Source organism: Arachis duranensis, chromosome 3 (genome assembly GCF_000817695.3).
Source record: "Arachis duranensis cultivar V14167 chromosome 3, aradu.V14167.gnm2.J7QH, whole genome shotgun sequence".
Taxonomy (NCBI): domain Eukaryota; kingdom Viridiplantae; phylum Streptophyta; class Magnoliopsida; order Fabales; family Fabaceae; genus Arachis; species Arachis duranensis.
The window spans coordinates 113,852,269-113,880,013 of record NC_029774.3 but is presented as its reverse complement, the minus strand read 5'-3'; the positions used below and the strand labels follow the sequence as shown (position 1 = coordinate 113,880,013).

At 36.7% G+C, this 27,745-nt stretch overlaps 3 protein-coding genes and 2 pseudogenes across 3 annotated transcripts; 2 read left to right on the top strand and 3 right to left on the bottom strand.

The window, feature by feature from the left end:
* Positions 1 to 27,745, top strand: part of LOC107480288 (uncharacterized WD repeat-containing protein C17D11.16-like) — a 107,196-nt pseudogene that overhangs the window by 62,982 nt on the left and 16,469 nt on the right.
* On the top strand, positions 1,608 to 4,224 carry LOC107480245 (probable hexosyltransferase MUCI70; annotated as a pseudogene).
* LOC110279414 (uncharacterized) lies at positions 4,423 to 7,936 on the bottom strand. The gene is made up of 6 exons (XM_021138834.2): positions 7,781 to 7,936; positions 6,695 to 7,052; positions 6,012 to 6,251; positions 5,711 to 5,780; positions 5,222 to 5,394; positions 4,423 to 4,779 (listed from the first exon to the last, which is right to left on the bottom strand). Exons 1-6 carry the CDS (start codon positions 7,810 to 7,812, stop codon positions 4,759 to 4,761), a joined length of 894 nt encoding a protein of 297 aa, XP_020994493.2. The 5' UTR covers positions 7,813 to 7,936; the 3' UTR covers positions 4,423 to 4,758.
* On the bottom strand, positions 11,878 to 23,388 carry LOC110279418 (uncharacterized WD repeat-containing protein C17D11.16-like). The gene is made up of 17 exons (XM_052258430.1): positions 23,296 to 23,388; positions 23,071 to 23,152; positions 22,805 to 22,989; positions 22,546 to 22,625; positions 22,365 to 22,463; positions 18,916 to 19,036; positions 18,661 to 18,719; positions 18,493 to 18,558; positions 18,346 to 18,416; positions 18,104 to 18,207; positions 17,755 to 17,822; positions 12,755 to 12,857; positions 12,507 to 12,649; positions 12,397 to 12,426; positions 12,235 to 12,301; positions 12,044 to 12,117; positions 11,878 to 11,961 (listed from the first exon to the last, which is right to left on the bottom strand). The coding sequence occupies exons 3-17, from the start codon at positions 22,944 to 22,946 to the stop codon at positions 11,878 to 11,880; spliced, it is 1,311 nt and encodes a 436-aa protein (XP_052114390.1). The 5' UTR covers positions 22,947 to 22,989; positions 23,071 to 23,152; positions 23,296 to 23,388.
* On the bottom strand, positions 16,410 to 17,370 carry LOC107480295 (uncharacterized WD repeat-containing protein C17D11.16-like). The gene is made up of 5 exons (XM_052258929.1): positions 17,184 to 17,370; positions 17,074 to 17,103; positions 16,912 to 16,978; positions 16,722 to 16,795; positions 16,410 to 16,639 (listed from the first exon to the last, which is right to left on the bottom strand). The coding sequence occupies exons 1-5, from the start codon at positions 17,277 to 17,279 to the stop codon at positions 16,556 to 16,558; spliced, it is 351 nt and encodes a 116-aa protein (XP_052114889.1). The 5' UTR covers positions 17,280 to 17,370; the 3' UTR covers positions 16,410 to 16,555.

The window sequence follows — 27,745 nt, the reverse complement described above, 5'->3', positions numbered from 1 at the left end:
TTTGTTGTTTGATTTCAAAATTTGATTAATTTAAAAGAGTATTTTTGTCTAATTAAATAAAGGAAGGATATTTAAGTTTTTTTATAAAATTAAATAATAAATGTTTTTTATTTTTATTTAATTAAAAGGGTATTTTAGTAAAAGTGGTGATATAATATATATTTAAAAAAGAAAAAATTAAATATTGATGTGGAAAATAAATTCTACATGTCTTATTGTTATTTGTCTATATTTTAAACGTATCGGTACGTATGAATTTATATTAAATAAAGAAAGAATATTTAAGTCTTTTTATAAAATTAAATAAATAAATATTTTTTATTTATATTTAATTAAAATGGTGTTTTAGTAAAAGTAGTGATATAATATATATTTTAAAAAAATTAAATGCTAACATGGAAAATAAATTCCACATATCTTATTGTTATTTGTCTATGTTTTAAACGTATCAGTACATATGAATTTATCATCGTACCATAGCAAACACCCTAAATAAATAAATAAAGAAGAGATAACAAATATAAAGTATGAAAATATAATTAGATAGCTAATGTTCACTAGAATTACTATATTAAAAGATATATTTAATAATATTGTAGTAAAGAATATAAGAAAGAGAATAGTATGAGAGAGGAAAAAATATTTAATATTCTTATTGTTGTGTAACTGTGTGTTACGTACTGAGGTTTAACCTCTATTTATACATGCAAGGAGGCCTTTTTCTACTATTATTAAATGCAAGGACTTTAGTAACATAGAACTTCAGTATGGAAAAGGTGAGTCACCCATGGTCATTCATTTCATTCTTATCGTCCCCCTTGAATGACCATTTATGATTATGCCTCGTTAAAACCTTACTAAAGAAAAATCCAAATGGAAAAAAAAATTTAGTGAAGGAAAAAGAGTACAAAATTCTTTGTGATGGGGACTGCCTCATTAAAAACCTTGTAAAGAAAAATCCAATGAAAAAAAAATTTTGACCAAGGAAAAAAGAACACAGTCTCCTCCTCTTGTCGATATCATTTAATGTCTCGAACTCGACGCATCCCAATCTCATGTACCAATCTTTTAAAGGAGAATTTTGGGAGTGACTTTGTAAATAAATCTGACAGATTGTCACTTGAGCGAATTTGTTGGACATCAATTGTCCCTTGATTTTGAAGATCATGAGTGAAGAAAAATTTGTTTTGTGCGAATATTTGTTTCATGGTTCAGAGCTGCGCTGCAAGGGATGATTGAGAAACACTTTGGAGCAGAAATAGTTGATGAGCTTTTCGAACGCTTTGCCGAGAAAGTTAAAGAATTTTCAAACATCATGGACACAGATAAACTAAAACTTGATGTGCTGTTTGTTCTTCTCAGGATAAAGAATAAGGCAAGGCTATAGGCTGTGTTATTCAATATGAACATCATCAGGTTTAATTAGTAAATGGGGATATAATAAAGAGTTGGTTCCATTCTTGTACTATTAATTATCTTAAACTGGATATTAATGCTATATTTGAATTTTGCTTAAATATCTAATGGTTTATTAGAGGTTTAAAATTTGTATTAAGTCAATAAAGATCAGAGTGGCTAATGATGTTTACTTGCAGTTTTCAACTTAAATGGAATGTCTCCTCTCTGCTGTTGTAACTAGCAATGGGATCTTCAAGGTGCTTGCAGACTGTACTTGTCCAATGAAGGGCACATTAACCACTGTATATTCCTGGGTTGTTTATGTGCAGCATGCCCGGTATGTTACCTTCCTCCGGAAGAAGCTATTGAGCTGATGCCAAAGTCACCATCACCTTCACCAGTTCTTAAGAATTTAACTTATATCTATGAGTAAAATATAAGTAGATTTGGAGAATTCAGTGGCTCAGACTTTGGTGGATATCCTACTTTGAAGCAAAGGAATGAGTCTTTTGATATACAAGAATCAATGAGTGTGCACTTTGTTCAATATTTCCCTGACTTATATCTATAGCCACTCAGGAATGTTCTTTTTGGTTATAATAATTAGACCTTTCCAATAATAAAGCATATTCTATGTACCTTTCCACTGATACCAAACCATTCTGCACGTTCAATGACACATTGTGCATCTATCAGATTTGTAAGAGGAGCTAAACCTGGCCACAGCATAGGATTTGACATTGATGAAGCTGACATTCTTGAAATGGAGAAGTGTAATGGAGTAGTTGTTGCATCTACCATATTTGGTCTGTATAATATGATATCTGCAGCTTTTTACTATTTCAAACTAGTAATTGACTATAAACTGATTATATTGTTCAGGAAATTTTGACGAGTTCAGGCAAGCTGGGAAGCAGCAAGATGATTGGCTTATGGAGAATTATCGTTGCTCATAATCTTCCTTACACAGATGCACGGCGGACGGGAAAGGTCAGAATTCTTATTTGGCAAGTACTAATACACAATTATGTCTATGAAATAGAAATTGACACATGGAATATCTGCATTACCATTTTCCCCTTATGGTTATGCTCTTCTCTATGATTTGTTTGCTCATATATTAAGTTTATATTGTTGGCCACGGTTTCTTATTTTCATAATCTTCTTTGAAGGAGTTAATATTGCCATGTTAACTTACACTGACTACATTGGGAGGGGAGGGGAAGAAATAATTAGCTTAGTGGATGTACTGTTAGTTGCTAGATCCTCTTGTAGTAGCATTATAATTCCTTTTAATTCAAAATAAAATTTTTAGTCTTTGTGTATGATACAGAAAGCCTCAAATCTCTGTTAGACGCTGTTGTGTATTCTATTTCCTAAAGTACTACATTTATGCACCTATTAACTTCTATTAACTTTTCCCACAAATTCCGAAGCTTCTGCTGTATAGATTGGTTCCAAATGCTCGCTATTCTATATGGGTCGATGGGAAGCTTAAGCTTGTTGTCGATCCATATAAAATTCTTGAAAGGTAGAATCTTCTTTGTTACTATTAATTATAAGTCATATTTTATACATTTGTTGTTTCTGACTACACATGCAAGACGAATTTTTAATTTAACCTGCCACAGTACATGTTTTGGCACCTAAGCTACTTCTGTTCCCCCCATATTTAGGTTTTTGTGGAGGAAGAATGCAACTTTTGCAATATCAAAGCATTATAGGCGCTTTGATGTATTTGTTGAGGCCGAGGCAAACAAAGATGCCAAAAAGTATGATAATGCCTCTATCAACTTTCAGATTGAGTTTTACAAGCGAGAGGGATTGACCCCATATACAGAGGCCAAGCTTCCTCTTACAAGTGGTAGGAAAACCTTCCTATATCCATGTTGGATGAGATGCACCCGTTTCATTATTTTTTCTGAAACTTTGTGGCTGGTTTGCAAATGTTCCTGAAGGATGTGTTGTAATACGAGAGCATGTGCCGATTAGCAACCTTTTCACTTGTCTTTGGTTCAATGAAGTTGACAGATTTACTTCCAGGGACCAGATTAGTTTCTCAACCGTCAGGGATAAAATTTTGTCGAAGGTGGGTTTTCATTTTAACATGTTCTTGGACTGTGAAAGACGCAACTTTGTGATTCAGGTATTTTCCCCACAATCATGTTCGAGTATCTGATTAAACTATATGTATGCTCTCAGTTTTTCTTTCCCAAAAAAGATAGTGGTTCGGGCACAGGCAGGAACGCACTTACTAACTTATACTGTGTTTTAGTAGTTTCTTCTTTCTTCATTGTCTCTCGTTAATCTTATTTCAATTGATCAACCCCTACCCTCTCTTCTTTGTGAATGCAGAAATACTACATGGATATATTGCTGCGGCTGGCTCCACCAGTGGGTCATGTCCAACCACCCCCTCCGCCTGCTCCAATTCTCGAGGTGGTCTGCGAAAAGGTTGGAAGTCCACCCAGCAGGAGAGGGCCGGGAAGGCGTGGAAGAAATAGGAAAACTGGTAATAGGCGCCACCGCAAAGTTGTTGCTGGAAGTAAAGACATGGACACAGCAAGTTAAAAAGAGTTTTGTCTGGGTGATTATACTATTTTTTTTCTTTTGGTTCTAATATTCCACATACGAAAATCATTCGTTGGAGAGCAGGAGGAGAAGATGCAAGATGTATGTTGTAATTTGATTCTTTCATTCTTTTTTTGTTATTTTGTGCAATTGTCTATCTAAATTAATTTTTTGTACATATAGCAACATCTTCAATAATTATTTATAAACATGGGTTACCACTGAATTCCTCACTTGGCAACCCATTCTGCTATAGTACTTTCCTCACATGACCTTGTTCTTTCTTATAAGTTATCTTTACAACTAATTTTAAATTGTAAGTTTTTCAAAAATACGCAAAAACAATGAAGAAAACCTCATATATGTTCATGGTTGTTTCACAAAAACAATATATCCATCCATGCAACAGTTATTGGAAATTCACTTTCAAAAAGAAAACATTTCTATTCACCAAAACATTAATGATAACAAAAGATAAAAGTAAACCGAGATAACAGATAACTTGGGACTAAGCAACAAACTCAGCTGCTATAATTAATATATGGCACATCAATTGTCAAATCAGTAAAATAAAAACTACTTTTATTTTCCTTACACCAAACAGAAATCCAAGGTAGAGAAAAATCTAGAAAATTTGCTGATTTTATGCCTTGGAGTCAAAATCACTAGCCAATTTTTGCTTGCTTCTTAAGTTAGCCAACACCCTTGCAGCAGCCGAGTCTCTTGCTTCACGAGGATTGGAACAAGTGTCACCCCCCAATGAACACTCAAAGTCGGGTCCTTTAAAGGTCACCAAAGCTCGGAATCCACCTTCATTAAGCAATGTATATATAATATATACAGTGCATGTCAAATACTTGATAATTCTTCAACATAGATATACAAGCAACATAACTATGTATCACAAGAATCTTGGCTTCTACACCTAAATTGGACAACTTATCGTCTGATGGAGATACTCGATACATTGGTATGGTCCAAATATTTTCATTACATATACTGTCTAGTTCTTGCAAGATTAAACAGAGATCTGAGTACTTGTATGGAGATCAAAGGAACAGTTGCCATTGACTGCTAACTAACAGGTCATGAACATAAGCATAGATTCGTTGAAACAGATTTAACAAGGCATCATAGATTCGTTAAACCGGTTCCTCTTGTTTTACTCAAACACATAACTTAAGCATGTGAATGCACCACAAACACCAATCACAGCATGCTTAATTTAGTATTAGGTTGGAAATTGTCTTGCCTGGCAATGACTTTGTGCAATGAGTACAGACTCTCTCCAACTTTTCGTCTCATTAAATGGAGCTAAGCATGGATCCTCAAGATTTTTTCTTATCCCTCCATGATTTCCTTCCCATGAATAATTACAACCCTCTATAATGGCGTCTATCGTTGTTTCCAGACTATCTTCCACATCTGTCAAGCAAGCAAAACCAATCAACATCTTTTCAACCCACACATTGACAAAGTTTAAATGATAGGTGAAAATATCAGTTTGCTTAAGTCAATTATGCTCTCAAATACTATGCCTTCAATGCAAACAAAATTTGATGTGGTCATGAAATAGGGAAAATGCCAATAAGGAAATAACAGGCATCTTTTTTGAGAATTTGCTTGATATTTGAGAAAATTAATTATAAAAGGGAAGTAACTGAAAGAATGTTTTTCCTTTAAAATAAATACTGAGAGAAGCAGACACAAAAAAGGGACAAGCAACATTATAGGAACATACCAGCTAAAATTCTCTGAATTTTTTTATCACATTGAGCAATATCCTCTTCTATCATTCGACGCTGAAGAGTCTGCAAACAAAAACCAAGTATAAGATGAGTGCAAATGCAGGGATTTTCACCATTCGAATTATATGAAAGTTGATCTCAAGTAAGCCAATAAATGGCAGTAACAAGCAAAAAAGTTTCTTTCACTATTTTATCAGGTTAATGATAAATAACCATGTGTAGGTGTCCATAGCCAGCTACTTAGAGTGAATTAAACATTAATGTCACTAAGAAAAGCAGTAAAAAGGTTTTTACTAGCTCATTCTTCTCTCGATTAAGAACAGCGAGGGATGTTTGTGACAGTGTCTCCCCCTTTGAACCTAATAAAAGATTTTGGAGCTTCTCAATATTTGAATGAGAATTATTTGCAACTGGAGCAGATTCTTCATGGATGCCTTTTTTAGAATCTTTAGAGTCCCAAATCTTATTACAAGCAGATTGATTATTGGTCCCGCCCTCAGCAATAGGACTCATTGTTGGATCAACCTTCACAACCTGCCAGACACCATTGCCATGCAAATGGATGAGAGAAATAACAAATATTGAAATACATATTTGAAAAATCTTCTTATGGAGGAAAACTACTAAGCAGGGGAACAAAAATACTTCTTTGTAATTTGGAGAATATAGGTGTAAAATTGGTTAACTTACTAACCTCAAACACCATGGCACATTACAAACTTTCAATAGAAAAATATTATCTTAAAACAAAACTTAAAAAGTGAACAGAGACTGGTGAACTAATAATCATTCATTGTGGATGCCAATATCTACACATTCTGTCATTACTAAACAGACAAGGGGTAACAAAACTAAACTACATAAAAGAATTGAATTTAATCCCTGCTAGCTCAATTCTTAGTTCCAAGGTAGTACACCAACTGCAGTCAAAATGGTAATTTAAAAAACAGAGTTAGTGAGAAAGAAACATTTGAAACCTTAATAGGGTGTGTAAATCTATTGGAGTCGTGTTGCGTGGACTTATTTTCCATATTCTGATCTTCACTAACATGTAATGTATTGACATTAAGCTGGCATTCCTTATTTTGAGATGGAACAACAGAAGAGTTGTTCAAATCCATATCCTGGGCCTCCTTGACAGAACCACACTCTGCAATGGTACAACTTTTGTTGTTCTCTTTTTGCTGTAGTGATTCTATATTATCATTGCTTGGCTTGCTAGCAAGGCCAACATTCATGCCGTTGCTTATATGTGATTCTGTCCCCTCGACACCATCTGCATTTGCATTTTTCTCTCCGAGGGTTGGTTCTTGCAAACTGTTGGAGTCGGTTTCTCTACAAACACAAATATATTGCACCAAAAAATATGTCAAAAGGAAACATAAAATGGCAATGACTGATGATCAGAGGAACATCAAGGCTCTGGGATTTCTGATGATGTGCACACACTGCACAGAATCTATTGCGATATTCCAATCATCCAACTATATTGGTTGTAAATGTCATAAGCGTGAAGAACTTTTACTGCCTGACATATTTACACAAGTTCAAGAGGTAAACTTGATAAAGCATGAACTGGCGTCAAATACAGAAAGAGGATGTAAAAAGTTGAAAATATTGGCATCCTACCAAGTCTTGTTTTATAACTACAACTCATATTTCTATAAACTATCTCTACGACTTCTTGGATTTCACATGATATAAATCTGATAGCTCACCAATGTGCACATGCACACCAGGAAATTCTTCTCTTCATTAGTATAATAAGGCAAAGTCACTAGCACTACACAAACAAGACAAGGCAGGACAAAACAACAGAACAATCCAAGGTATTTCAAAACTGTAAAAATGCACAAATTTGGCCTCCAAAAAGAACCAAAGAGAATCAAAAGCGTTTAAATTAGATTATGCAGAATAGGGGTGTGTGTGCCTGTGTGTTTTTCTGTTTCATTCCTTCTATTTTTTTCTGATAAAAAACTTTGGACTATGCTAAGTGCAGAAGCCACAAAGAGCCAGAAGAGTACACAACCAATAATCCAACATACATAAAGAAGGAAACCTACTTTTCGATCATTTGCTTGATCTGCATGTCCATCTTGAGAAAAGTAAGCCAGAATCAAATTTCCCAGGAATGCTCCAATATCAAAACCCATTGGTCCATAAAATGCAAATTCTGGATCAATAACTTGTGTTGATTCACGAGTAACCATAACAGAACTAGTGTGCAGATCTCCATGTATTAGAGTCTGGGCCCTCTCACAGAACCTACAAAAATGTACATTCTTATAAAGTATAAAAACTCTAACATCACAATTGCTACACATAATGCAGTAAAAGAAGTGTGCTGGTCATAATACTTGGATTTCAGCTCAGCAACTTCAAGCTTCAGCAGATTGTCTTCCCGAACAGCCTCAGCATCACGATCGAGATAAGGGGAAGTCCAACGATTATATTGAGAAACTTTATAAGGGTCAGAGAACACGACCTGCTCGGTGAGTCTGCATAACTCCACATTACCACAATATTCGACAACTGGATGAAGCCAGCATGAATTCAGCTTAAGGCAACATCAATATGCAACAACGTTCCTCATACTCACAAGTAGAATATCAGTTTATCACTTATCACTCATCACTCATTTTCAAATGGAAAATAAACTACAGAGGTAAACTTCCACAAGCACAAGTAACTGAATAAGCAAAGCACAAGCAACCAAACGAGGGAAGGAAAACATTTGTTCTAATGCAAAACTTAAATAAAATAACTAGTTTCAGCTCAATCAACTTTGAAGCAAAGTAATAGATTGATAAAAGTGATACTATCAATCAGTGAAGACAAATAAACAATCTTCTTAGTTCTCCGATTAACAAATATATCGAATTGTCCAAAAAATGAGTTTGAGGAGTGTGAATCAATCAACAACAATTGCTAAAGAAAAGAGTAATAACGGGTAAGCTCACACATACCGTCCTTTTTGTGCTCGAAAGTTATACGAAAAAGGAGAGAAGTGAAAAAGAGTGTCTTGGCCATGAAATCAGCCATGCGCTCTGCAAGAAAAAGGGTACTCAATTCCAGCTATCGACCCTTTTCTTAATATTATATGTGGCGGTTCCAAGTAACGCATGCCAATCAATGACATTGAATGGTCAAAGTGGTAAACTTCAGGAACATGCTCAGGGCTCAAGCGACCCTCTTCATTCAGCCCCAAGTATTCAAAATATGCTCTATCCTTCGTTATCAGCCATGACTCCCCAATGCAGCATAAAAAATTGAACTTTGAATCGAAAGCTACCAAATATTTAGGGCTTTATTAGGTTGGGTTGAGTTTTTTTTAAGGCCCGTTAAGCCATCACCGAACTGGACCATTAAGGGTTCTCCTTCTCCTCCTCGTTACTCTCTACTGACTGCTACTGCTAGCTAGCTGCTGCCACCACCATTCTACACACAGACCCACACCACTTTCTTCTTTCGTTTGATTTCGAGTCTCAGAATGATTTCAGCTATTTCGTGGATACCGATAGGTGCTTCGAAGGCGGAACCCACCGTAGCTGTACCTCCTTCCAAGGAGGAAATTCAAGATATAATCACCACCGTCGTTGCCAGGTCTTTCTCTTCTTCTTCAAAACTCACTTAGGCAATTATAAATTTTTATCAAATACTTTACAATACATGTATGTTATGCAGTACAACAGACAGTGAAAATGAGGAAGAAGCAGGGGATGAACGCATGGATGATGCCAGTGGCGCCGTCGATGAAGTTGTGCGAGCACTCAATGTTGCTGATGCTCTCAGGAAGGCTGATAAATTGGACGATATTGCCTTCGGTTTGAAGGAGCTTGACATGGAACATTACGATGATGAAGATGAAGGTATACAATAACATCTCAGAGAGTTATCTATCATAGTTATCTATCATATATCGAGCTGTTGGAAATTAGTGTTGGCGCGACGCTAGTTCGTGGAATTTTGGCTTCTTTGTTTCGGCTTGACCGGACCGAAAATGGCGGGGTAATTATTGACTCGGGCACTTCAGTGACTCGATTGACCCGACCCGCTTATGAGGCTTTGAGAGACGCTTTTTGGATTAGGGCAGCCCGTTTGAAACGGGCACCCGAATACTCGTTATTTGATACTTGCTTTGATCTTTCGGGGATGACGCAAGTGAAAGTTCCGACTGTAGTGCTACATTTTTGAGGTGCCGATGTGTCACTTCCAGTCTGGAATTACCTAATTTCGGTGGATGATAAAGGAACTTACTACTTCGCTTTTGCCGGGACGATGAGCGGGTTGTCCATAATTGGGAATATCCAGCAACAAGGGTTTCGGGTCGTGTTTGATTTGGCGGGTTCTCGGGTCGGGTTTGCCCCGAGAGGATGCGCATAAAAAGAATCAATGTGAGTTGTAGTAGTGAAAGTTAAATTTTGTAATAGTTGGCTTCTATTTTTGGTTTAGGTCAAACTAAATATAAGAATAGATATTTATGTTTTGTGTTGTTAACTTAATGAAATGGTAATTTGGCGATTTAACAATGGTAATTTATTTTGGCATCTTAATTAGTAATTGTAGCATCATCAAAATGCTTATGTTCAGTTATGTTGTATACAAGATGGTAACATTAAAATTTGAGAAGAGTGAATTGTCATGATCATACCTTAGATGAACGTGACTAAAATCGTGTGTGCAATAATAACTCAGGTAAACACGAGACAACAATAATGCATGCTCAATTATTTTTCCCCACCTTCAATTATCATCCTAAGGGAAAAAACAATTAGACATAATTTTAGTGGTGAAGAGTGTCAGAAATGATTGAGTGAATCTTAGAAACAAATGAAATAAGCATGTCAAACTTTCATGTTGGATCACCAATCACGCTTGGCATATGGCCAACAACTTTTTTTTTTGGGTTACATTACTATCCCTTTTTCTAAGCTATCATATTTGGATTAATTTTTTTAAATATTGACCCAACTTTGACACAACACTCAGTATTGAATTTTATGATACGAGCAAGGTTCTGAAAATCGAATCGGTCATCGAATTGCTCTAGTTACTAGTTTATTGGTTTATTGGTTTAATTGATTCAACCGTAATTCAATCGAAATAACCGTTTTATAATAAAATAATAAATAAACATACTAAAACATAATTATAGTCTAATATAAACTTTAAAATATCATCCAAATTAAATATATTACATCAACCACAATATTATAATTTCATCCAAACACAAATTCAAAAGTCAAATAACAATAACAAAATCAAGAATATTTTATGTATTATAATAAAAAACAATAAATGAATGCTGATATATTTCTTTACATTTGAAAATCTAGAGTCAAGGATAAAAAAACATTCATTCAAGATTAGATAAAAATACTATGAAAAATTTCTATTTGACATCATTTGAAAGTTACTTCTTTATAATTTTTCACCTACCGATTATTATATATAGACACATTCAGTTAGCACAGCATAGAACAGGTACCACTAAATTACAGTTAAGACTAATGTTAGTAGACACAATTGTGCTTCGTGATTAGGATGATTCATTTGTTCCTTGGTTATCCATGCTTCATGACGAGGATCAAACACTTGAACGGTTGACACCATAGTGCTCTTTATGAGTTACAGTACATGCTCCTTCGTACAAGTTGGTTCAAAGATCAATAGTGCTTGATTAATTTGAGATGTTTCAAACTGTGTATTATATTTATTATTATTTTTTTATAATATAATTTATTAATTTTAATTTGACAACCGATAATTCAAACACCCACGTAGTATTTCAAAATCAATTTTAAGAAAAAACAACTCGTTTGCTTTACCATTGTAATAAACAATTGAGAACAACGTTGGCAGTTTGGCACACAAGTTCGATTACAGAAGACGCTGTAACTCGTTATTCACAAGCGCATGACCGCAATTATATTACAAAGGCAAAAAATTGAAACACTCAATGATCCAAGCTGTAGAACAAATGTTCATTCAAAACTTATAAGGATGTTACATGAATTATGAGAGAGAACATGCTACCAAACTCTATATATCTACCATCCTTAATGTATTGCTTTCAACTTGTTTCGTAACAACTGTATCTAACATAAATACTTCTAGCCTACCAGTAACATGAAGGGGAGACCGGAAAAGCTATTATGACTCAATTATAACACGACCGAGTTCTATTCTTGTTGTAATTTTCATAACGCTGAGAGACAGCAGACTCAGATAAAGTGTCCCAAACCTACAAGGTATGAGTGACAACAGTAAATTTCACAGAAATCTATCAAGAACACATTTGAATTTCTGTGGTACTTTTCACTCACTTGCAATTTTCCCTCTAAGCCTCCTATAGCCAACACAAAGGGATTGTCCTCTGAGAATGAAATAGAAAATACAGCTCCTTGAAAAGCCGCATCCAAAAACAGAAGTCATCAGTGTTACTTGTATCATGATTCAGACTAGAGAATACCTTTTTTTTCTTTTGGTTAAATCTCATCAAATAAAAGAAGCAAACTTACAGCATTGGAGTTTTTAGATGCCACAACAGATGGTTGGTTGTTCGATAAATCCCAAAGCATTACCTGCAACAAATAATAGTACTCGAATGAGATGATTTCCAATTCTGCAAGATATAGTATATAGGAATAGGAACACAACAAACGGACTTCACAATTACCATTTTGTCCATCGATCCAGTAGCAGGTAGCTGCAAGAAGGCAACAAGGTATGGTTAAACTGAGTACATAATAACTTGGTATTTCTCATCAAAACATTGAAAATACATACATTAGGTGCTGACACATTATAGGATACTGAGGTAACAGCTTTGTCATGTGCATGAAGAGTAAATGTAGAACTTAGATCAGATGTGGATTCAGACATTGCGGTCCGAACATCAAAACACTTGACAGTACCATCCTCGAGACTCACTTAGAAGCACAATTTAATTATTATTAGTGAAGCTAAAACTATGCATCCATAAAATACAATTACTAATTCTATCACTGAAACGAGAAATCAAAATTAACCATAACACACCACAAAATAGTGGTTAGTGTGTGGATCCCAGGCCAAGCTCTCGACATCAGCTGTGACTGACCACTTATAACCAGGATGGGATGACATCCTTCCATCCCTCTGCAAAGTGTAAAAGCATTGAAAGCATTAGAATGTTAGATAACTAAGAAAAAAGGCAGACAGAAATTCCAATGTGATCATTTTTAAAGAGAAAGTCTATTTTGGCACATGAATATTATACAACCAAAATCTACAGTGTAATAAGCATCCATTCCAGATAAAAAAAGAAATGCAAAAATATAGAGTATATAAGAAACATTATGTCACTACCAGGACCACAATATGATCAAATGAACCACTAAGAAGAATTTCTCGTTCACGATGATGCCAAGCAACTGCTTGAACCTGTCAAGATAGATGAACAAAGGCATCAGACAACATATTGACTCAAGCAACCTAAATTAATGTTAGTAAGACAAAATATACAATATTAAATGACTTAATTAAGGAAAAAAGTGAAAATCTTTCCTACCAACGTATAAGTAATATTTCTGAGCTTGTACACTATTTAGAAGTAAGGGAAAAAAGAAAAGAAAAGATGATGGACATGAAGAGGGAAAGTCCTCTTTATCAATAAAAGAAGTTCATATTTGTAATTGATTGCACTTTTGCATACTACTTGTCTTGTCTAAGTGATGCTCTATTGTACTCTCACACTTCCCAGTAGCCACATCCCAAATCTTGACTTGCTTGTCAGCACTGGCACTAGCAAGTACATTCCTGAATGTTTTAAGAATGACTGCCATCATAGGTGCAAAAGAATAGAGTTTCAAAATAAGTAATAAATGAAACCTTTACGTCCCAAATGGTGCCCAACAGATGAAATAATACCAAAATCCAGTTTTGAGGCCCGTTAAGCCATCACCAAACTGGACCATTAAGGGTTCTCCTTCTCCTCCATGTTACTCTCTGCTACTGCTAGCTAGCTGCTGCCACCACCATTCTACACACACACACACACACCACTTTCTTCTTTCGTTTGATTTCGAGTCACAGAATGATTTCAGCTATTTCGTGGATATCGATAGGTGCTTCTAAGGTGGAACCTACCGTAGCTGAACCTCCTTCCAAGGAAGAAATTCAAGATATAATCACCACCGCCGCCGCTAGGTCTTTCTCTTCTTCTTCAAAACTCACTTAGCCAATTATAAAATTTTATCAAATACTTTACAAATCATGTATGTTATGCAGAACAGCAGACAGTGAAAATGAAGAAGAAGCAGGGGATGAACGCATGGATGATGCCGGTGGCGCCGTCAATGAAGTTGCGTGAGCACTCATTGTTGCTGATGCTCTCGGGAAGGCTGATAAATTGGACGATATTGCCTTCGGTTTGAAGGAGCTTGACATGGAACATTACGATGATGAAGATGAAGGTATACAATAACATCTCAGAAAGTTATCTATCATAGTTAGTTTGGCAGACAGAGCTGCTTCGTCAAAACCGTCTTCGATGGTTTTTGGTAATTTGGCGATTTCGAGAGTGGCACGGTTCACTCCATTATTAAAGAACCCAAAGCTTGACACATTTTACTATGTCGAGCTGTTGGAAATTAGTGTTGGCACGACGCTAGTTCGTGGAATTTCGGCTTCTTTGTTTCGGCTTGACCGGACCGAAAATGGCGGGGTAATTATTGACTCGGGCACTTCAGTGACTCGATTGTTCTGACCCGCTTTTCGGGTTGGGGCAGCCCGTTTGAAACGGGCACCCGAATACTCGTTATTTGATACTTGCTTTAATCTTTCGAGGATGACGCAAGTGAAAGTTCCGACCGTAGTGCTACATTTTTGAGGTGCCGATGTGTCACTTCCAGTCTGGAATTACCTAATTTCGGTGGATGATAAAGGAACTTACTACTTCGCTTTTGCCGGGACGATGAGCGGGTTGTCCATAATTGGGAATATCCAGCAACAAGGGTTTCGGGTCGTGTTTGATTTGGCGGGTTCTCGGGTCGGGTTTGCCCCGAGAGGATGCGCATAAAAAGAATCAATGTGAGTTGTAGTAGTGAAAGTTAAATTTTGTAATAGTTGGCTTCTATTTTTGGTTTAGGTCAAACTAAATATAAGAATAGATATTTATGTTTTGTGTTGTTAACTTAATGAAATGGTAATTTGGCGATTTAACAATGGTAATTTATTTTGGCATCTTAATTAGTAATTGTAGCATCATCAAAATGCTTATGTTCAGTTATGTTGTATACAAGATGGTAACATTAAAATTTGAGAAGAGTGAATTGTCATGATCATACCTTAGATGAACGTGACTAAAATCGTGTGTGCAATAATAACTCAGGTAAACACGAGACAACAATAATGCATGCTCAATTATTTTTCCCCACCTTCAATTATCATCCTAAGGGAAAAAACAATTAGACATAATTTTAGTGGTGAAGAGTGTCAGAAATGATTGAGTGAATCTTAGAAACAAATGAAATAAGCATGTCAAACTTTCATGTTGGATCACCAATCACGCTTGGCATATGGCCAACAACTTTTTTTTTTGGGTTACATTACTATCCCTTTTTCTAAGCTATCATATTTGGATTAATTTTTTTAAATATTGACCCAACTTTGACACAACACTCAGTATTGAATTTTATGATACGAGCAAGGTTCTGAAAATCGAATCGGTCATCGAATTGCTCTAGTTACTAGTTTATTGGTTTATTGGTTTAATTGATTCAACCGTAATTCAATCGAAATAACCGTTTTATAATAAAATAATAAATAAACATACTAAAACATAATTATAGTCTAATATAAACTTTAAAATATCATCCAAATTAAATATATTACATCAACCACAATATTATAATTTCATCCAAACACAAATTCAAAAGTCAAATAACAATAACAAAATCAAGAATATTTTATGTATTATAATAAAAAACAATAAATGAATGCTGATATATTTCTTTACATTTGAAAATCTAGAGTCAAGGATAAAAAAACATTCATTCAAGATTAGATAAAAATACTATGAAAAATTTCTATTTGACATCATTTGAAAGTTACTTCTTTATAATTTTTCACCTACCGATTATTATATATAGACACATTCAGTTAGCACAGCATAGAACAGGTACCACTAAATTACAGTTAAGACTAATGTTAGTAGACACAATTGTGCTTCGTGATTAGGATGATTCATTTGTTCCTTGGTTATCCATGCTTCATGACGAGGATCAAACACTTGAACGGTTGACACCATAGTGCTCTTTATGAGTTACAGTACATGCTCCTTCGTACAAGTTGGTTCAAAGATCAATAGTGCTTGATTAATTTGAGATGTTTCAAACTGTGTATTATATTTATTATTATTTTTTTATAATATAATTTATTAATTTTAATTTGACAACCGATAATTCAAACACCCACGTAGTATTTCAAAATCAATTTTAAGAAAAAACAACTCGTTTGCTTTACCATTGTAATAAACAGTTGAGAACAAAGTTGGCAGTTTGGCACACAAGTTCGATTACAGAAGACGCTGTAACTCGTTATTTACAAGCGCATGACCGCAATTATATTACAAAGGCAAAAAATTGAAACACTCAATGATCCAAGCTGTAGAACAAATGTTCATTCAAAACTTATAAGGATGTTACATGAATTATGAGAGAGAACATGCTACCAAACTCTATATATCTACCATCCTTAATATATTGCTTTCAACTTGTTTCGTAACAACTGTATCTAACATAAATACTTCTAGCCTACCAGTAACATGAAGGGGAGACCGGAAAAGCTATTATGACTCAATTATAACACGACCGAGTTCTATTCTTGTTGTAATTTTCATAACGCTGAGAGACAGCAGACTCAGATAAAGTGTCCCAAACCTACAAGGTATGAGTGACAACAGTAAATTTCACAGAAATCTATCAAGAACACATTTGAATTTCTGTGGTACTTTTCACTCACTTGCAATTTTCCCTCTAAGCCTCCTATAGCCAACACAAAGGGATTGTCCTCTGAGAATGAAATAGAAAATACAGCTCCTTGAAAAGCCGCATCCAAAAACAGAAGTCATCAGTGTTACTTGTATCATGATTCAGACTAGAGAATACCTTTTTTTCTTTTGGTTAAATCTCAACAAATAAAAGAAGCAAACTTACAGCATTGGAGTTTTTAGATGCCACAACAGATGGTTGGTTGTTCGATAAATCCCAAAGCATTACCTGCAACAAATAATAGTACTCGAATGAGATGATTTCCAATTCTGCAAGATATAGTATATAGGAATAGGAACACAACAAACGGACTTCACAATTACCGTTTTGTCCATCGATCCAGTAGCAAGTAGCTGCAAGAAGGCAACAAGGTATGGTTAAACTGAGTACATAATAACTTGGTATTTCTCATCAAAACATTGAAAATACATACATTAGGTGCTGAGACGTTATAGGATACTGAGGTAACAGCTTTGTCATGTGCATGAAGAGTAAATGTAGAACTTAGATCAGATGTGGATTCAGACATTGCGGTCCGAACATCAAAACACTTGACAGTACCATCCTCGAGACTCACCTAGAAGCACAATTTAATTATTATTAGTGAAGCTAAAACTATGCATCCATAAAAATACAATCACCAATTCAATCACCGAAATGAGAAATCAAAATTAACCATAACACACCACAAAATAGTGTTAGTGTGTGGATCCCAGGCCAAGCTCTCGACATCAGCTGTGACTGACCACTTATAACCAGGATGGGATGACATCCTTCCATCCCTCTGCAAAGTGTAAAAGCATTGAAAGCATTAGAATGTTAGATAACTAAGAAAAAGGGCAGACAGAAATTCCAATGTGATCATTTTTAAAGAGAAAGTCTGTTTTGGCACATGAATATTATACAACCAAAATCTACAGTGTAATAAGTATCCATTCCAGGATCACAGTATAAAAAAAAGAAATGCAAAAATATAGAGTATATAAGCAACATTCTGTTACTACTAGGACCACAATACGATCAAATGAACCAATAAGAAGAATTTTTGGTTCATGATGATTCCAAGCAACTGCTTGAACGTGTCAAGATAGATGAACAAAGGCATCAGACAACATATTGACTCAAGCAACCTAAATTAATGTTAGTAAGACAAAATATACAATATTAAATGACTTAATTAAGGAAAAAAGTGAAAATCTTTCCTACCAACGTATAAGTAATATTTCTGAGTTTGTACACTATTTAGAAGTAAGGGAAAAAAGAAAAGAAAAGATGATGGACATGAAGAGGGAAAGTCCTCTTTATCAATAAAAGAAGTTCATATTTGTAATAATTGATTGCACTTTAGCATACTACTTGTCTTGTCTAAGTGATGCTCTATTGTACTCTCACACTTCCCAGTAGCCACATCCCAAATCTTGACTTGCTTGTCAGCAGTGGTACTAGCAAGTACATTCCTGAATGTTTTAAGAATGACTGCCATCATAGGTGCAAAAGAATAGAGTTTCAAAATAAGTAATAAATGAAACCTTTATGTCCCAAATGGTGCCCAACAGATGAAATAATACCAAAATCCAGTTTTAAATTTAACAAACCTGAGCGCTTTGTTCCAGGCAAGACCAAGTACAGAGTCAGTGTGACTGTCATCTTTGTATTTGATTGACTTCTACAAAACCAATTAATAGAATCAGTAACTGGGTATATACTCAGAATTGCACTTCAACTTAAAAAGATTTACAAACCTTCTTCCCCTTCTTCTTTTTCTCTGAAATGCCACCTAAAACCATGCATAGCTGCACTGCATCAATCTGGGAACAAAGGTAGCTTAGAAGGTATTCAATGAAAGTGGCTTTATATTCTGAATGATGTTTCCAACTTTTCAGTGAAATTTATTAACCATATTCACTTACAACATCAAGGTCCCAAATTTCTATTGACGGTTCCATTGAACCAACAACTAAGAAGTTTCCTGCAATGATAATGAAATAATAATGCGATAGAAAGTAGAGGAAGCATAAGGGGATCCAGTCAAATTTTGAGCATACAAATGAATGCTAGAATTTATAACTTATTTACTAAAACAAACAAGAGCACAAAAAACCAACACATTTAATAAAAAAAGAGATAAACATACGAGATGCATTGACAAAGGCAATATTCCCCACCTTTCTCTCTTCCTTGAAGGCAGTCAAGCCAAGCTGTGGATAGCGAAAAGGCAGGAATTATGATATCATGATGGACATACATGTTCATCTCACTAGTACCGACGTCCTCAAGTATATGAACCTTGTAGTAGAAAAAGACGCAACTTATATAAGTCTACCATTGCATCACATAACAAACATCAAAGAAAAATACATCAGCCAATAAGTGAGGATTTGTTTACCTCGAGAAGACTGAGATCGTCCTCAGTACGAGCACGAACAATGACGGAATCATTTGGATTAATGATCATGTCTTCGAGTTCCTCAGAGTCATAATCATCCTTAACAATGTAAAACAATATGATGTTGTAGAGTCACAAATGAAGGTCAACAGTAGAATACAGACAAAGTATTAGAACTTACGTTCTTATCTTTGATATAAAGATCCTGGTCGATACTTGGATAATAAAGATCACCAATCCCGAAACTAAATACCTCAACTCCTAAGGTCAATAAAAAGATGCAACTTAACATAGACAACACAAGGAGACAGAGCTAGCTAGCTAACCATAGCCATGGCTGATATCATGCTAAGTGATTCGATAGCTAACTCTAACTAAACAGACAGATAACTCCCTGAGATGTTATTGTATACCTTCATCTTCATCATCGTAATGTTCCATGTCAAGCTCCTTCAAACCGAGGGCAATATCGTCCAATTTATCAGCCTTCCCGAGAGCATCATCAACATTGAGTGCTCGCACAACTTCATCGACGGCGCCACCGGCATCATCCATGTGTTCATCACTTGCTTCTTCCTCATTTTCACTGTCTGCTCCACTGCATAACATACATGTATTGTAAATTATTTTATAAAATTTTATAATTGGCTAAGTGAGTTTTGAAGAAGAAGGGAAAGACCTGGCGGCGGCGGCGGCGGTGATTATATCTTGAATTTCTTCCTTGGAAGGAGGTTCAACTACGGTGGGTTCCGCCTTCGAAGCACCTATCGGTATCCATGAAATACCTGAAATCATTCTGAGACTCGAAATCAAATGAAAGAAGAAAGTGGTATGTGTGTGTGTGTAGAATGGTGGTGGCAGCAGCTAGCTAGCAATAGCAGAGAGTAACAAGGAGGAGGAGGAGAACCCTTAGGCATTGTTTGGATATAGAAAAGAAAAGAGAAGTAAAGAAAATGAAAGAAAAGAAAATAGAAGGAAAAGTAGAGTTATTTGTGTGTTATTTGGATGAAGAGAAAATGAATGGAAAGAAAATAAAAAGATTTTTTTGTTTGGATGAGTAGAAAAATGAGAAGAAAGAAAATCATAATGGTATCAAGTTGAGGTAATGACCAAATCAGTACCCGAAAGATTGAAACGCTGACATTTTGGTACCTTACTCTTGTATTTGACAAAAAGGTACCCGAAAAATTTTAAAAATTGACAAGCGTGTCCAAGTTATTGCCGGACCTAAGCTCCGGTGAGGACAATGCTGACCTGGACACCGGATTTTGCTGACAAAATATGTTTTATTTGAGTTGTAATTTTCAATTAAGTCTTTTGTTAGCCTAGGTGGAAATTAAATTAATTGAAATTGATTTGGCCCCCAAATCAGAGCTCTTTGCCCTAATCCCCAATATTGCTCTCTTCGTACACTCGCAGGAGGGGAGCCAAAATTTGGAAGATGCATACAGCAAGGGCTCGTGAAAAAGCTACAACGGTGAGAAGGCAGTCATCAATGCAAGCCTTCGACGTGGATGGTGCTTCCGGTGTTGTGAGTAAAACTTACAATGGCTGCTGCTTTTGTCCCCTTCCAGTGGTTCCGTTGAAGTCGAAGACAAGTAGCAACCCTGATAGATGGTTTCTACGCTGCCCTATGTGGAAGGTAAGCTTGGAATTTTGATGTATATGTGACGAATTAATGCAATATCCCTTTTTGGTTTGTCGTCTGTGCTTATTCAGTTGTAGTTTTTGATTGTTGTCTGATGTTTGAAATTTTCCTGTTGTGCTAGAACACACAAATGCGTTGCGGGTATTTTCAATGGTTGGATGAAATACAAGAGGAATGTGTGGAAGGAGAAGTTTCTTCAGAGAATAGTAATATGCTGGGCAAATCAGAACCAAAATAGAAAAACAGAATCAATGTCAAATGTGGGGATGGCCAAGAAATTGATAGGATGATGATGGTACTATCTGTGGTGAATGACATGAAGGAGCATCTGAAGAGGGTTGAGTTGTGCCTAATTTTTATGTGTATATTGGTTGGGGTAAATGTGGCTTTGATTTTGTTTAGTTTGGCTAAGTAGGTAGACAGTGCATAGTATAATTGTATAATAATGACACTTTAGAATTTTGTAATCTTCTCCTCATTGTAATTGAGATGATTTAATATATGCTGTGAACAGATTTGTGAAGAAATTAAATTATTGTTTTCCTGATGTAAGCAAGCTATACAGATTAATAGTAAGCCATGTAATAGATTTGTGAACAGAACCTCAATAAAACACCAGGAGCTATAAAATGAAGTTATAACCATTAACTATTCAGACTAACAAAGTTCAAGCCCCAAAATAAGACTAGCAAAATGACACTTATGTTCATAGTAGCTGCAACAGACCCAAAATGACACTAACAAAACACAAAAGACTTGGTTTGCACTTACATGCCATAATGGCACTTGGATTTATGTTAACTAAATCATGTCCAAACAGGAGCTAACAACAAACTAAAAAACCCAAGATCAAAATCAGTTCAGTTATTGTCATTTGTTGATGGCTTTGATGGTGGTGGTCCGGATGGCTTTTTCTTCTTCAAGAATAGGGTGGGCACGAAGCCAGTAAACCTCCTCTGTGTGGCTGGACCTGCTGCTGCCATGGTCTCCCTAGTCACAGTTGGTGGCCTAAATGGTGCTGCACGTTGGGCCTGAAGATTGGGCCTAACTAATGGACCATGTGGCATTGACCCAGTCCCACTACATGGGTTTGCAGCATTAGATGGAGATGTAGGAATTTGGGAGCTAGACCCAAGATCAAGCCTGACAACCCTAGGTTGAGCAGGGGGTGATGGTGCAGCTGCTGCATTTTGCCTTGGAGTGGTGCTGCCCCTTCCTCTTGGTGGAACTGGGTTGCCCCTTACAAAAGATGGTATGCCCCTCCTCTTTGGTGTTGGTGCCGGTTGTGAAGTAGTTGTTGGAGGTGCCAAGTTGGTTGGTGCTGGTATAGTGGCTACATTAGGGGGTGTAGCATTTGTTGTAGTGTTCCCAGAATGTGTTAGACTAACCAAGTTATTCCGCATCAATTTGTCCATTCATGAAAACAGATACAAGAGTTTGGAACAACAAGGTAACATAAATCACATTGTTTACGTGATCAGGCTGACTTTGTGGATGGTTTTGAGTGAGGTCTTCCTCATCTGCAACATGTATAGCATGTGCAGCCTCCATGGTCTCCTCCCCAGTTAGGTTTTGTTTACCTCGAGAAGACTGAGATCGTCCTCAGTACGAGCACAAATAATGATAGAATCAGTTGGATTAATGAGCATGTCTTCGAGTTCCTCAGAGTCATCATCATCCTTAATAATGTAAAACAATATGATGTTGTAGAGTCACAAATGAAGGTCAACAGCAGACTGCAGACAAAGTATTGGAACTTACGTTCTTATCTTTGATATAAGGATCCAGGTCGCTACTTGGATAATAAAGATCACCAATCCCGGAACTAAATACCTCAACTCCTAAGGTCAATAAAACGATACAAATTAACACAATACAACACAAGGAGACAGAGCTAGCTAGCTAACCATAGCCATGGCTGATATCATGCTAAGTGATTCGATAGCTAACTCTAACTAAAACCGCTAACTAACTAACTAACTAACTATGATAGATAACTCCCTGAGATGTTATTGTATACCTTCATCTTCATCATCGTAATGTTCCATGTCAAGCTCCTTCAAACCGAGGGCAATATCGTCCAATTTATCAGCCTTTCCGAGAGCATCAGCAACATTGAGTGCTCGCGCAACTTCATCGACGGCGCCACCGGCATCATCCATGCGTTCATCCCCTGCTTCTTCCTCATTTTCAATGTCTGCTGTACTGCATAACATACATGTATTGTAAAGTATTTGATAAAATTTTATAATTGGCTAAGTGAGTTTTGAAGAAGAAGAGAAAGACCTGGCGGCGGCGGTGGTGATTATATCTTGAATTTCTTCCTTGGAAGGAGGTTCAGCTATGGTGGGTTCCGCCTTCAAAGCACCTATCAGTATCCACGAAATAGCTGAAATCATTCTGAGACTCGAAATCAAACGAAAGAAGAAAGTGGTGTGTGTGTGTGTGTAGAATGGTGGTGGCAGTAGCTAGCTAGCAGTAGCAGAGAGTAATGAGGAGGAGAAGGAGAACCCTTAATGGTCCAGTTCGGTGATGGCTTAACGGGCCTTAAAACAAACTCAACCCAGCCCAATAAAGGCCTAAATATTTGGAAGTCCAAATTGATTTGGCACCGAAAATTTTTTTCCTCTTTTCACTTTTCGTTCCCTGCTCCTTCCTCCCTCTTCCCTCTTCCCCCCTGTGTTGGACTAACCAAGTTATTCTGCATCAATTTGTCCATTCATGAAAACAGATCCAAGAGTTTGGAACAACAAGGTAACATAAATCATATTGTTTACCTGATCAGGCTGACTTTGTGGATGATTTTGAGTGAGGTCTTCCTCATCTGCAACATGTGCAGCATGTGCAGCCTCCATGGTCTCCTCCCAGTTAGTTTCTTGCTCCCTAGCTTCTTCCTCATCAAGATCTGGTTCTTCAGCTCCTCATCCAATTCCTTTCTCAGGACAAGTTCTGCTATTATGTCCATCTTTACAAAAAGCACATGAGTAAGGTAAATCAGCATTCATCAAGTTTAGAAATGGCAAATAAAATCTAAAGTAAATAGATATTAATATTACTGACCCTCTTGCAGATTTGGCATGTTATCTGTCCGTATCTTCTCTTGGCCTTGTATTGGTTCCCAAAGCTTTGCTCAGTGCTATCCTTTCTCCTCTTCTTAATAGGTCTGCCAATAGGCCTCTTGTATGGAGGGGGCAGACATGGCAGCCCTTCGTGATGTTCCCAGTACTCTTGACTTGGTATGCTACTAATGTGAAATTGGTAAGTCCTATTATATGCCTCGATGGTGAGCTTGTGATGGACATAGTCTTCAGGCTTCTCATTCTTTCTCTGGATTGCTGCAATCCCATGACAGCATGGTAGTCCAGTCAGCTGCCATTTTCTACATGAGCATGTCCTCTCTCGTGTATTGACTCTCACTCTATATTGCCACTTTGTTACTTCAAACTGGTTGTGCTCATCATCACCACACCATTGTGCTTCCCAGTAGTTAGCTTGTCTTTTTTCTTTCTCTAGCCTACTGACTTGTACAGGGGTTATCTGTCCAGTGTAAGCCAATAGTGAGTCCTTGTGAGTTGTCATTGTCTTCATGATATAGAACCTAAGCTCCTCAAGCATTGTCAAAATGCTCTTCCGCTGCAGACGGACAATTGTTGAATTAAATGACTCACAGTTATTGCTTGTCAAACTGTCTACCTTTGGCCATTCTGAAAATCCTGATCTCGATCACTGTTCTTGTTCAAATTTGGACAAATACTCCGATGCTTGTTTGTTGATCCATTTTACAGCTGTCATTGCATTATTGAACTCTTGATCAATTGTTGCTTTTGCACATTGTCAAAATGCTGCCTTAAGTTCCTTATCCTTCCATCTCTTGTTCAGATTTCTCCACATATGCATACAACAAAATCTGTGCTTGACCCCCGGCATTATGTCCTCCAATGCTGGTATTAATCCCTGCATTGAATGGTTACCACAATTAATTAGGAGACATTCGAGAAGTTACATCTAGAAACACACAAGAATTCAAATACAATAGTCTTAGTGCATATCACCTTTTGCTGGTCTGACATAAAAACCCAGCCATTCTCATTGTAGTCCCCTATGTCAGTGTGCAACTCCTCCAAAAAGAATCTCCAATTTTCCCTAGTTTCTACATCAACAACCCCATACGCTATTGGAAAAAGTTGATTGTTCGCGTCCTGACCAACGGCAGTTGGTAATTGCCCTCTAAAGTAGCCTTTCAAAAACGTCTCATCCAAAACTATAAAGGGTCTACACCCTGCTTTAAATCCATTTTTGCAAGCAGCCAAACAGATGTACAAGTTTCTAAACCTAGGCAACCCCTCTGGCTGTGGAGTAGTCTCCATGTTGGCTCTTGAACTAGGATTAGCCTTCATGATTTCGTTCAGATAGTCTCTAAGCCTTAGGTATTGATCTTTCTCTGTTCCCTCAATAACTTCTTTGGCCTTGTCCATAGCCCTATACATCATCCTCTCATTAACTGATATGTCATACTCCACTTTAAACCACTCCCGTGCCTCCCTCTGTAGCATATTGGGATGGATTCTGAGCTTTGGCACCATTTCCTCAGCAACCCAAGAACAACTAATAGACTTACTCTTGTTGCTTCTGGGACACATATGTTTGTCCACAAATGTCTTTATCTGAAAGGATGCTGGGTAGTTGGTCCTGGCACAGTAGCACAACCATGGGCAATCGGGGTCATAGCAAATCACCCTACACCTCTTCTTCTCATTCCTCAGATAGAATACTTGTCTCTCAATTTGTATGTTATACTTCTGCACTGTTGCTTTGAAGTGGTCCATGGTCTCGAACTCCATATTCAACTCCAGAGTTATTTTCCCATATGGCGTGTTGGGATTATGTTGAGGAAATACAGGTTCCTCTTCATCGTCAGATGCAGGAGGGCTACAAAGTTCTTTAGACTCATATTGGTACATCTCAGGTTCACTTTCACCATCTTCTCTATTCGGGTTAGGCACCTCTACCCTTGGTGCTTGATCCTCCTTTCCAAGTATAATTCTTTGCCCAGACGGTTGAGGTCTTGGATGATTTCTCCTTGTGTTAGTTCTCCCAGTTGTTTGTGTTACATTATCTGTTGCAGAATCATTTGAGATACATGAGAATTGATGCAATGCTTATTCACATAGCCTCTAACCCAAAAAAAAAAGAATCAACTTTACCTGTTGGATTTTCTGTAACAGGTTCCTCTGACCTCAACTCATCCACAACTGGTTCTCCAAAATCAGAACCTTCATTCGGATCATTAACATCATCAGCATTGGTCTCGTATGTGGGTTCATTTACAGCTTCAGCTTTACCTTCTCGAGGATCACTCTCAGGAACCTCATTTTCGGCAGCTCTTCTTTCTCGGGATAAACCTCTAGGTGGTGGTCTTGGATGCCTCTTTCTAACCTTCTTAACACCCATCTGTGGAGCTAATGCTCCTTCAGTTCCTTTCTCCTCATTCTCATCATTCGCAGCTTCTTCCCCTGCACCACTCTCACCTTTGTTCGACTCGTTTAAATCAACAGTGGCCTCATTTACAACCTCATTCACAGTCTCCTTCACAACTACACTCAAAGCCATATTCAATTCATTAACCTCAGCTCTGGTCTCATTCACACCTTCATTCTCCTTCTCATTAACCTCGTTCACATTATCACCACCTGGGTTGACTTCAACCACACTATCACTGCTACCATCAGACATGACTTCTTTATCAATGATTTCAGGGTTCACATCAATGGGGTGATCAAAATATAGGTGTACAGTATTGTCATTCTTCATCGCACTCTCACACATCCTCATCACTTCAGCATCTGTCCTAAGCACTATAAGACCCTTACCTAAGTCTAAACCAGGTTCTAGCCAGTACACCTCATTGTATCCAGGGTAACTCAAGTCTAGAAATAACCTTAAGACCCTTACCTAAGTCTAAACCAGGTTCTAGCCAGTACACCTCATTGTATCCAGGGTAACTCAAGTCTAGAAATAACCCCTCAACAAAAAATAAATTACATGTCTCCACATTCACCCTGTGTATCTCAGTTACCAAACCTCCATCGTATATCACATTAACGCCCCACCCCTTTTCAAGGCACCCATGTGATGATAAACAAACGTAACTAGACGATCCATCTAAAAAAGGAGTTACAAGCACAGAAAACAAACAACAAAAATGGCTCACTACTAAAACAATCAAAATTATCATAATGCTGTCTAAAAACGAAACGTAAATGAGAGCATGGAATGAAGGCGAACTTACCTCCTCGTAGGTTTCTTCCTAACAAAGAATGGAGTCACGATGATGCCACTAGCAAACCCTCACACTTGACGCTCCGACTTCGACAATCTCTCTCACCTCGTTTTCCTTCTTCTTCGCGCCAAGATCACAGAGCAACGTCTCTCCCTCTTTCTTTGACCTTTCAGTTTTACTCCTAGTGAAACACTAAGTCACAGTAGGTAACCAACTAGTTATAGCACTTGTTAATTGGGGATTAGGGCAAAGAGCTCTGATTTGGAGGCCAAATCAATTTTAATTAATTTATTTTCCACCTAGGCTAACAAATTACTTAATTGAAAATTACAACTCAAATAAAACAAGTTTTGTCAGTAAAATTCGGTGTCCAGGTTAGCATTGTCCTCACCAGAGCTTAGGTCCGGCAATAACTTGGACATGCTTGTCAGTTTTTAAAATTTTTCGGGTACTTTTTTGTCAAATACAATAGTGAGGTACCAAAATGTCAACGTTTCAATCTTTCGGGTACTGATTTGGTCATTACCTCGTATAAAGTTATATTAATGTCCTTATAATAAAATAAAGTATAAATATTTTTATTTATTTATGTTTTATTGCATTTTATGAATATTATAAAATATTATAATTTTATAAATTATTTATCAAATACATATATAATGTTTAAATGTACATTTTTAT

What these genes read in the sequence shown, in the direction of transcription:
- LOC110279414 (XM_021138834.2), bottom strand. Translation starts at nt 7,812, where the DNA reads ATGGACATGCAGATCAAGCAAATGATCGAAAA. An exon ending in ATCAAGCAAATGATCGAAAA is followed by an intron (nt 7,053 to 7,780) that starts GTAGGTTTCCTT and finishes TTGTGTTTGTAG; the next exon opens with AGAAACCGACTCCAACAGTT. An exon ending in ATCGAGAGAAGAATGAGCTA is followed by an intron (nt 5,781 to 6,011) that starts GTAAAAACCTTT and finishes TTTTGTTTGCAG; the next exon opens with ACTCTTCAGCGTCGAATGAT.
- LOC107480295 (XM_052258929.1), bottom strand. Translation starts at nt 17,279, where the DNA reads ATGTCTGAATCCACATCTGATCTAAGTTCTACATTTACTCTTCATGCA. An exon ending in ATAACGTCTCAGCACCTAAT is followed by an intron (nt 17,104 to 17,183) that starts GTATGTATTTTC and finishes GCCTTCTTGCAG; the next exon opens with CTACTTGCTACTGGATCGAT. An exon ending in CTGGATCGATGGACAAAACG is followed by an intron (nt 16,979 to 17,073) that starts GTAATTGTGAAG and finishes TATTTGTTGCAG; the next exon opens with GTAATGCTTTGGGATTTATC.
- LOC110279418 (XM_052258430.1), bottom strand. Translation starts at nt 22,946, where the DNA reads ATGGATGATGCCGGTGGCGCCGTCGATGAAGTTGCGCGAGCACTCAAT. An exon ending in TCACTTAGACAAGACAAGTA is followed by an intron (nt 17,823 to 18,103) that starts GTATGCTAAAGT and finishes GACACGTTCAAG; the next exon opens with CAGTTGCTTGGAATCATCAT. An exon ending in TTGATCGTATTGTGGTCCTA is followed by an intron (nt 12,858 to 17,754) that starts GTAGTAACAGAA and finishes TACACTTTGCAG; the next exon opens with AGGGATGGAAGGATGTCATC.